This window comes from Hemitrygon akajei, chromosome 3, assembly GCF_048418815.1.
Source record: "Hemitrygon akajei chromosome 3, sHemAka1.3, whole genome shotgun sequence".
Classification (NCBI taxonomy): domain Eukaryota; kingdom Metazoa; phylum Chordata; class Chondrichthyes; order Myliobatiformes; family Dasyatidae; genus Hemitrygon; species Hemitrygon akajei.
Window position 1 is genome coordinate 49504647 of NC_133126.1, and position 11645 is coordinate 49516291.

General features: G+C 37.0%; 1 protein-coding gene across 2 annotated transcripts in view; it reads left to right on the forward strand.

The window, feature by feature from the left end:
• Positions 1 to 6918, forward strand: part of frmd6 (FERM domain containing 6) — a 125249-nt gene extending 118331 nt beyond the window's left edge. For both annotated transcript variants that reach the window (XM_073039836.1, XM_073039835.1), the window contains one exon: positions 2472 to 6918. In XM_073039836.1, the coding sequence (XP_072895937.1) occupies positions 2472 to 2759 (288 nt within the window). In that variant the 3' untranslated portion in view covers positions 2760 to 6918. The remainder of the gene's footprint in view (positions 1 to 2471) is intronic.
• Positions 6919 to 11645: the final 4727 nt, after the last annotated feature.

An 11645-nucleotide genomic window follows, 5' to 3' on the forward strand; every position in this document is an offset into this window, starting at 1 on the left:
TGCCAGATGAGCTCACTTTGACCCTTAAAACATGGAGGAACCATCACAAACTCCCACAGCCCCGATAATCCTGTGGTTTGTCTGAGAGCGATGTGTGAGCAGCCTTCATGAGGGTGAACTCACAGAAAGCATCTCCCCCAGACAGGGTATCTGACCAAGTACTAAAGAGCCGTGCTGATCATCTGGAGTGTTCACTGAGATCTTTAACCTCTCGCTTTGTCCCTGCTGCTTCAAGCAGGCTTCCATTATGCTGGTGCCTAAGAAGAACGTGGTAACCTGCCTTAATGACTATCATCCAGTAGTACTTACATCCATTATGAAGTGCTTTGAGAGGTTGGTAATGAAACACATCAACTCCTGACTGAGAACCAACATAGATTCACTCCAATTTGCCTAGCAGAGCACAAAGGTCCACAAAGATGCCATCTCATTGGTTCTTCTCTCAACTGTGAAACATCGGGACACAAAGATGCCATCTCATTGGTTCTTCTCTCAACTGTGAAACATCGGGACAGCAAAAATCCATACATCAGGATGCTCTTTATCGACTACAGCTCAGCATTCAATACCATCATCCCCTCAAAACCTACCAATAAACTCCAAGACCTTGGCCTCAAACCTTCCTCGTGCAATTGGATCCATGGTTTTCTCACTTGCAGAGTCAACACCAACTCCTCCATGATCTCTATTAGCACAGTTGCACCACAAGGCTGTGTGCTTTGCCCCCTGCGCTACTCGCTTTACACTTATGACTGTGTGGCTAAGCACAGCTCCAATGCCAAATTCCAGTTTGCTGACAACACCACTGTTGTAGGCGGAATCAAAGGTGGTGGTGAATCAGCATATAGGAGGGGAACTGGAAATCTGGCTGAATGGTGCTACAACAACAACCTCGTACGCATTGTCAACAAGACCAAGGAGCTGATAATTGCCTTCAAGAGAAGGAAACCAGAGGTCCATAAGTCGATCTTTGTCAGAGAGAGAGGATCAGCAACTAAATTACTCGGTGTTATATTTCAAAGGACCTGTCCTGGGCCCAGCTCGTAAGTGCAATTATGATGAAAGCCTGGCAATGCTTCTACTTGGGAGTTTGCAGAGAATCAGCATGACATCTAAAACTTTGACTAACTTCTATAGGTGTGTATTGGAGAGTACATTGACTGGCTGCATCACAGCCTGCTATGGAAAAACCAATGCCTTTGAATGGAAAACCCTACAGAAAGTAGTGGATACAGCCCAGTCCATCATGGGTAAAGCCCTCCCCACCATTGAGCACATCTATACAAAACATTGTTGCAGGAAAGCAGCATCCATCATCAGGGACCCCCACCACCCAGGTCATGCTGTCTTCTCTCTGCTGCCATCAGGAAGAAGGTACAGGGATCTCAGGATTCGCACCACCAGATTCAGGAACAGTTATTAACCCTCAGCCATCAGGCTCTTGAACCAAAGGGGACAACTTCACTTGTCTCATCATTGAAATGTACTCACAAACAATGGTCTCACTTTCAAGGACTCTTCATTTCATGTTCTTGATATTTATTGCATATTTGTTTATTAATGTTATTTCTTTTTGTGTATGCAGTTTGTTGTTTTTCGCACACTGGTTGAATGTCCAAATTGGTGCAGTCTTTCATTCATTCTGTTGTGGTTATCATGCTAATATTTTCTTGCAGGCATACTCAATAAATGTATCTGAAGGTTGTATATGGTGATATATGTATACTTTGATATAAATTTACTTTGGACTTTTAAAAGTCCACTTTTAAAAAAACTTTTAAAAAAAACCTTTGAAAGTCCAAATAAGTTACTGGCATTGGTTTTCCCTGCTCTGAGAAATATCCTCCGTACACTCCACTTTTATAATGATCTGAGGTTCGAGGTAGGTAAAGACTATACATAGATTCTATAAACAGCTTCTGTTTGCAAACAAAGCCTAAATGCCCAAAAAGCAGCACCCTGCATTCTTAAACTTTACCATAACCATTCATGCAGAGCAGGAATGGTAACATAACCTAAAGCTAAGGCATACATATTATGTAAAGCTATACGAGGGGGCTCATACTATTTGACTTGAAACCCCTGGTGTAATCCAAAATCCAAACTAAGTAAGTTTATCTGCATTGACATCATCTTCCTTTCTCGATTAATCTGACCAGACATCTTGTGCTTGATTGTGTGAATATAACTTTGCTGCTTGAGGTAAGAAAATCTTGACATCAACCTGAAAGAATTTATTTATAACGTCTGAGTATTTATTGACTTTTATTGAGTGGAATCAAATATTAAATGCATCATTTGAAATCTGACCGGATACACCAATCAGGAGTTTCCTGTCACTTTTTTTTTGCAACATTTTATTTTTTTGTGGGGAATGAATTAATAGAAACTTTTGAGTGTCAAGAGTATTTCAGATTTGGAAGTCTTTTGAGTGATCTGTGGCTAACGTATTTGTTTGAATATATATACAGCCTGTGTGCAGAAAACCAAAGAGCTCCTCAGACCGGCACAGTCAGAGCCTGGATGACATCCGCCTTTACCAGAAGGACTTTATGGAGATAACCACCCTTAGCCAAGACACTGCTCAGAGCTACACGTTTGGTTGTGCTCATAATCTGAGTGAGGAAGGTAATTGCTGTAACCGCTGCTTGGCAGAGCAGTACAGTTCAACAAAAGACCCATTCATAGTCAAACGAACAAGCAAATATTCATCTCTGGACCTCACAGCAGATGACTCTGTTCCTGAGTTTGTAGTCTGAGCGTTAAGATTTAACTATGCATTGGTGAAATGTACAGTATGCCTGGCTGCCTACTGCATTCACAATGACCTTTCAAAGCCATTACCTGACACTTCTATCAAGCAGCAAATCTTTTTTTTTATTTCAGCTTGCCAATAAACAATTTACACTCTGCAGTTCTTCCATGTTCTGGACAAAAACAGCTGACAAAGTAATGGATGTCAAGAAACCAAAGAAAATGTTCATTAGGAATCTAAGATGTATATTTTTGCAAGTCTGAGAAAGAACTTTCGGGTAAAGCAAGCCTACGGGAATTCTTTGCACACTTACTTTTCTGTGGAGAATCAAATCCATTGTGTTCAGTATTACACAGACAGATCTTTCTACAGATTTTTTTTAACCAAGCAGAATAGTTTAAATGTTACAATTGAGTGGAACCTTAGTGTTCTTACCACATGTGTTAGAGGCTTCATTTTATGTTGTTGATCAACTTCAAAGTGTCCCATTGAATGCATAGACATGACCTTGGTACTGTGAACCTTACTGTGTCGTGATCCTGTACCTTTGCTCATTTGTCGGTTGTGTATGTATGCAGTGACAATCAGAATTGTCTGCCCACTGACTCCCACTATCGTCAATAATACAAGATGTACAATAGAAAATTGCAGATGCTGTGGGAATTTATTTGACTTGGGATTGGTGGCGGGGTTGAATTTCACTCCAATTAGTTGGTTAATTCCAGTTAATGGAAAGATAACCTGTGTAAACGTGGTGGCAGGTGACCAGAGACAGCGCAAGTTTTGAAGCAGAGAGGATTTGTGTATTAACAAAAGTAAAGCTGTTGGGAAGCGTGGATAAGTATCAGTGTACCAAGGAACGGATTCATATATCAAAGAGTTTTGAATGCAAAAGGGTTGAATCACATATATGTTATTTTTGTTTTAATATAGTTATGCAATAAATTTCAGGATAGATTTGTCCTTGGTCATACACACTTCATGCTTGATATTTCCAGGATGCAGTTCCATTGATTTCAGCTGCAGCTATATTGTCCATTTAGCACATGAGAGCAAGGGTGAATTCCACCCAAATTTCTGCTCCACTATATTTCTCGAAGCTATTGTATCTAATCTAATGTAAATTATTAGCCACAGTTTAGATCACTGTACCTAGGTACAATGGTTCTTGTATGATATAAAATATTATGTCAGAGAAGTGCTCATTTCAAGCACTAGCATCAAGAATACCAATATTAAAAAATAGTCTCGTGTAAATGAAGAGATTCACAGAAATGGCAGGAGATAGCTAAAGTTTGAACAGATTTTGGTACCTATCAAATTTAAGTTGTACTACAGGTATAATAATTGATAAGGAAATTAATGGAATATGTCATAGGAAATCTTTTGTTTATTAAGACGAACTGGTGTTTACATTGAGGCAGAAAAACTATTAGAATGAATTTGCTTTGTAAAGTGAAGTAGTGTGATTATCAAATAGCTAATTTTCAATCTCATCAGTGTTTTGCAATACACTAATGGTTACCATATTAACATTTAGCTGTGTTTTTGCAACTGGAATAGTTTCTTAAAATATTTTTTGATATAAAACTTGTTTATTGGTATTTTTATATAATGGATATTTTTACATGAAATTATATTAATCAAGTAGCTGTTAAGGTCAGTGCAATTTTTAGCAGTATTATGACAATCGTTAGCAGGCGTGGAAGCAGTATTATAAACTAATGAGGTTAATATTTGTAGTTCAGATTTGTGTCTGTGTCAGTGAGTGAACTGGCCATGTGGAAATTCTGGATTACTCTTTCCCTTCTCATAAGTGTGCTTTTGGTTTCAGCAGCGATTGAGAGGAATGATATTACGTCAAGAAAGATTGGTGACATATTTTTGAACAAAGATGAACTCATTCTTTCTATTTTCAGTAATATACATTAAGCAAACCAATCACCAAGTCATGTTGGACTCAGTGACTAGATAGATGAACTTGAGGTTTTCATCAGTCTTTTAGAGTTTTCTGTTCTTTGTAACTTTTTAAAAATTCCTAATGCTGTCACTGAATGAATGATCAAATAATATTAAGTTGTATTCATGAAAACTTATCATTGGATATCATGTTTAAACATATCTTAAGGCTCCAAGAATGTATCAGAAACAGGATGTTCTGTAATGGTCAGAATAGTATCCATTTGGTGGATTGTTGCAATTCCATCAATAGAAGAAGACTGATGATATCAAGGACAAGAGGCTTAATTGAATAATGTCCATTTTGAGCATTAACTTCCTACTTACCAGCACACTATTGCTATAGTTATCCACTGGATGAAATGTTTTTTCATCGAGGCTTCTTCAACTGCATCTTCTATTGCCACCACCTTCCATGTTCATGTTTAATTGGGAAACATTGTTAATTCTTCATTTTTCTGTGGTCAAAAATCCTGGAACTCCTGACTGAACAGCATTGTGGAACTATCTACAACACAAACTGCAGCATTTTAACTAAACAACTCACAATATTTTCAAGGACAGTTGTGAATGGTCAATAGACATTGGTCTTCCTTGTATTCCATGGAAAATTAAATTATTTTCTATGGTTTAGATCACATTTTGAAAATGGTCTTCATGCTTAAACTTTATGAAACCGTATTTTAAATCTTAATAATAAATCTTAAGTCTGCATGTGAACAATGTCCTCATTAGTAAATCAGTGATTTATCCACAAAGTTAAGATGAGGATACTGAATTATTAGGATTTCATATTTCTCAAAAATTGTATGTGAGTTATTTTAATGAAATAATACCAAATGATAATTAGTGCTATCCTAAACTGGAACCTAAGTCTTCACAGTACAAGACATTGTTTCATAACTACTAGTAATGACAGGGAAGTTTGGCTTCAATTAGAAACATTTGGGCTGCTAGGACAATGTTAAAATTCTCTCTCGTAGATCTTAGCAATCAGTATTCCTCAAAATGCCCCCATTTCTAAATATAACTATCTGTTAGGGTATAGCACAAAATTGCATTTTTTAAACAAGTATATACAAATCCATCTTTTCCATGGATGTGAAATTCTCAGTACAAATATAGCTGCATATGAAAGAGCTATGACAGAAGGTTCAACTCAAGTGCCCAGGGCAATCTGGTTGAAAATTAACTCTGTTAAAACTAACACGCAAGATGCAGTACTGATTAGTTATGTAGAATTTAAAGGAACACCAAATTTGGCAATTTATCAAGACTCCATACATTAACTGACAAGTTTATTGAGACATTCGACACTTTGATGTCAATTGTCATTTAGCAAAGTAAATTTTTTAAAAATTTTAAATCTTTCCTTAAAATTTATATTTTCATGTTTGTCAGTTCTTCATCAAGTGTACAGTTGTTGCTGACTCAGTTGGTTCTTTGTGCAAATTGCTCTAGGACAGTTGATCTGCCCATTTGAAGCTAAGAACTTATTAATGTGTGTTACTCAGAATTAACCTGTCACCTTTCAAGATTTTTGGTATAGTGATTCCAAATCGCTAATGAGAAAAGGCAAATAGAAGTTAGAGGACACAGGTTAAATAATGTGCACATCCACTGCTCACATAATAGGAAAAGGGTCCCTATTTGCATCAAGTTATCATTCAATGCTAATTAAAGTTGGACAAGATTGCTGTCTCAAGGAGGTTCAGTTAAACTTATTGAATTATATAGCCAATGTCAGCTTCAAATTTCCTGTAAGTTGTAAATTGCTTTAGAAAGTTCTACACTAATGGATTATTTTTCAAAATAATCAGACTTCCATCTCTTGCAAACGTGCAATCCTCAGTCATGCTTGCAGTTTCAATTTCTTTTGTTATGTTTTATAGAACTTGAGCATTACTCTGGAACTGTGCTGAATAGCTGCTTGTCATTTGTTCGCAAACCAGGATTTATGCATAAATATGGCCAACTTTTCAATAGCTTATAAAAATGTTTGCTACATTTCATATCCTTTCCTCTAATAGTTGCACAAACTGTAAAGGTTCCTTTCTGTGAAAGGAGATTCTGTCAGGATATGTAAAAAAAAAAGAGCATTTTTCAATCTGTATCTGAACTACTTTAAAAGAAAAATGAAGTCCAATAGTATCTTCAAGGTACAAATGCCATTATATAATAAAATGTCAATATGTTTGCCACTATCAGTGTTCTGTTTTAATTTTGAAAAGACTTTGTAATTTGTGTAATAATGGGTTTTTGAACACCACATGGATTCTGATGTGAGTTCCAGGGCAATGTCACGGTATAATTGTTGATTGGTTAGCCATTAAGGGGGCTTAATTAGAATATCACGTAGAAGCAATAGATAGTACCTTATTTCCATATTTCAGAGTAGATGGAGTGATTGCTCTGGAGAAATTGACTCTCCCTATGTATATCACCCTTCCAGAAAGTGCTTTAGCTCTTAACAACTCTTCATTAAAAAATAACTCTGAATTTTTTCTTCAGTTTCTTTGACTATTATTTTCCTCCTATTTCCTTTGGTTTCACCAGGAAAATGATTGTCCATATCAGAAAGATTTCAGAATGTTCCACTTCTTTCCTTTTTGATGGGCAATGGCAGTGGTGGGAACGGAAAGTAAATCACAACATAAAGCAGGTCACTATAAATTTGGGAACTTCAGCAGTCAGAGAATCCTTAAAAAGGTCAGCACTAAAAATATGTGCTAGGATTCATTACTGTTATATGTTGTGATGCTGCATATCAGTATTTGTCCTGATGAAGTGTCTCAGCCTGAAACCTTGACTGTTCACTCCTTTCCAAAGGTGCTACCTGGCTTGTTGAGTTCCTCCAGCATTTTATGTGTGTTGCTTGGATTTCCAGCATCTGCAGATTTCCTCATGTTTATGTTTTTCTATTGGCTTCAGCAAAGGAGAATAGAAAGGAACCTCTTGACAATTATTAGTAGCCAGGTGTTTTTCCTGTATGCAACGCATACTAAGTGCTGAAGGAACTCAACAGGTCAGGCAGCAACTATGGAGGCAAATAAACAATTCACATATGGGGCCAAGACCATCAGGAATTTGATGAAGGGTCTCAGACTTCCTGCATTTTCAGACTTTCTTCTATCTCTGCTTTTCCCTAAATAAGATTTGAACAAGCTGCTAACATTTAGAGCATTAATTATTCTATGTTTACTGACTAATTATAACTTGCAGAGCTTTTTATAAATTAAGTACTCCTTATAAGCTTGCAACTCTGATGCATTTAAAGGAAATTGTTCATGTAGATTCAATTCTGAAAATTGTAAGTCTGTTTAGAAATTTGTATGGAGACTATCAGCCCTAGATTTTATAAGGTTAATTATGACAAATGGAGTACCTGGAATTTAAGTGAGACTTTACTGGTTTAAGTGACAACTTAGTCGGTATCCAGGATACATGGATTAAAAATATCTGATAAAGGAACTAGCAAGATTTTTAGAAGTTTTAATAAGTTAAGATCTTAAAATGCATTTTCTGGAAGAATGATAGGAACATGAACATTCAAAAAACTATTTAGCATGGACTGGGGTTGACATCGAATGATTAGAGGGAAAAGGGCAGGGATGTGAAATAAAATTGCGTGCCTTTCTGAAACTGCTGGTACAAGCATGGCTTGCCAAGTAGCTTCCTTTGTTATATCATTTAATACTAAGAGGTCTTGCCTCAAGAACGAGTGAAACTATGATGTTCATGCCACACCAGCTTCACACATGTGCTTCCATTTATTCTGCCAGGCAAGTGAGGGCAGCCAAATTGAAAAGTATTAGTAGACTTTGTTTCTAGACTCTCTACAGTTCAAACTGAAAATAAAGTTTTTACAAACAGTACCATGGTCAGATAGGGTACATCCATTAAACAATCATTTGTTAATATTTCAAATGTTAATTTCCTATCCCAACACTCTGCAAATATGTTAATAATTTTGTCGTAATGCAATATCAGAAGAACATTTCAACTGCATCTTTGTGGTCTTTATGATCTTTATCATTTTTGGTCAGTAAAGATGGATTGAGCCGTATACAGTTACAGAGGCTTTGCCACTTGATTGGGAAATGAAAGATATGATAAGAAAAAACAAGGAGGAAGATACTAATTTACAGGAGCACAAGTTAGTGACCACAGTAAACTTTAGAGAGAATAGAATTTTGAGAAGTTGAGAAAAGAATTTGGGGTAAAACACTGGACAACAATGATGCCAGCAGTGATGTAAAGTAACAATGGAGAATATTAAAACAGTTTAACTGGAAAAATATTATGCCCTCTTATTGCCTCCTGTTGGATGCGACAGAAGCTGTTTTCTTCCCCTTTCATCAGGTGCTGATGGAAAAAGAGCACAGGATAATGTGCAGTCTGTCAACACATGCCATATGTCCTTATGTCCTGTATGAACCAAGTCAGCCAGGTTACTGGTAAGCCTCGTTCGTAAAGACAGACTCTCCATTTTATTGCTGTGCTATAATTGCCAGGTTTCTGGCATAGTGTGAAGTCTTGATAGACAACTTTGAAGTATATGGGTTATGTATCCTCTTAAAGGTACCAACGTAAGCAGTGTGCACCTACAGCCAAAAGACCCACAATGTGGATTACCATGGTGCAGCCCTGGAGAGACTTTAGATCCAATGGGAACTCCAATTAGGATAGCAGGCGATTATGAATGGACTGTGGGGTAGGTGCGAGAATGAAATTTACCTCCATAAAATCAAAGTGGTTCTGTTTTAGTATTAAGAATGAGAAGAGGTAACATAAACTGGAGGGGACACGTTCTAAAAAGGATATAAAGAACAGAGAAATGGATCTTGGGTATGTATGCTTAATTTATTGAATGTGGCAGGGTAGGTTGGGAAACTAGTTGAAAATAGCACAGGGGGTCTTGTACATTTATATTTGAAAGTAATAGCTCAAACATTAATAATTTTCAATGTATTCTAGTATTAAATATATATCAGAATTGTCTGAATTAAAAGAAATGCTCACTAAATTTAATCCTCTCAATTTACTTGAATAATACAAATATGCTGATAATGATCCCTGACACAGAAGGAAACATATTTGCTTGCCAGGGTAATATGATAGAATATTCCTTAAGTTCAATTGATATCTCCTAAATTAAGTACAGTATCTGAGGAACTGCAACATCTATTTACTTTTATTTATACTGGAATGTCAGGTTTCCTTAAGGTGATAAGATTCAGTGACCTTGTACTAGGCGCTTGGCTGGCATTAGTCAGTATATTATATCTGTGTGCACTTTGTAGGGAAATCTGATTTTAGGAGTATAATATACACCAATCCTCAAGACATGTGCAGGATATGAACAGTCACTTTGAACTTTAGAGATACAAAATTTGTGCACAGATAGAAACAAAATAAAAGGAGATCTGGAAATAATTTCAAATAAAATTTAGTAAATTCCTTTCTTACAATTACTCTTTAAAATATTAGTTAATACAGTTAATATTTGTATTGGGCGAACTGACTCAAAATGATTGTTTATTTAATTTGAAACAATCAGGTTTAATATCGCCGGTATATGTCATGGAATTTGTTGTTTAGCGGCAGTAGTACATTGCAATACATAATAAAACTATAAAATGCAGTAAGACATAATAAAAATATATAAAATAAGTTGTTCTAAAAGAGACCAAAAAGCAGGAAAAAAGTGAGGTAGTATACATGGGTTCAATGTCCATTCAGGAATCTGCTGGTGGAGGGGAAGAAGCTGTTCCTGAAACATTGAGTGGATGTCTCCAAGCTCCTGTACCTCCTCCTCGATAGCAGCAATGAGACAAGGGCATGTCCCCGGTGCTGGCACTCCTTAATAATGGGTGCCGCCTTTTTGAGGCGTCACCTTTTGAAGGCATCCTTGATGCTGGGGAGGATATTGCCCATGGTGCAGCTGACTGAGTTTACAACAATGCAGCTTTCTGACCCTGTGCAGTTGCCCCTCCACACCAGACTGTGATGCAACCAGTTGGAATGCTCTCCTCAGTACATCTGTAGAAATTTGCGAGAGTCTTTGGTTGCAGATCAGATCTCCTCAAGCTCCTAATGAAACATAGCCACCACCATGCCTTCTTTATAATTGCATCAGTAGATTGGGGCCAGGATAGATCTTCTGTGATGTTGACACCCAGGAACTTGAAACTGCTCACCCTTTCCACTGCTGATCCCTCAATGAGGGCTGTTGTGTGTCCCCTTCCTGAAGTCCACAATCAGTTCCTTGGTCTTACTGATGTTGAGTGCAAGTTTGTTGTTTTGACACCACTCAACCAGCTGATTTATCTTTCTCCTGAGATTCCAATTTACTTATTGGGATTGGGTTATTACTGGCAAGGGCAGCATTTATTGATCATTCCTAATTCCTAATTGCTTTTCAACTGAGTGACTTGCAGAAGGCATTTAACAATCTACCATTTTTTTGAATTTAAAATCACATACAGGCTAAGCCAAGCAGATTTTTTCCCCTCAAAAGCTGTAGTGAACCATGGGAGTTTTTATAACAATCCAATATTAAAACTGGGAAATGAAAAGTCTTCAGTTCTGCCACAAATGATATGGATTTATATCACTCCATCTCTTTCCTGGCCATTATCCCAGACTGAACCAGTGTCTTTTCAAGTTTTGCAATCTATCTGGCCTTTGTCAATCTGTTACTGTCAAAATCTACTCACCCCTCCTAATGTATCCTTATTTCGTTTGTTCTCAATAGTGAAGTGACTATTCCTCTTATGTCATTAAAGGTTTAGTCTAAGTGCAAGTTGTCATAGTTCAATAATTAGCTACTCCCCAATGATGTGGGTCACGCTATGCACAACAACATCTCAATTGATTACCTAAGCAAAATGGGAGATAAAGAAGGGTACGAAAAATGTCAGGAGGACAC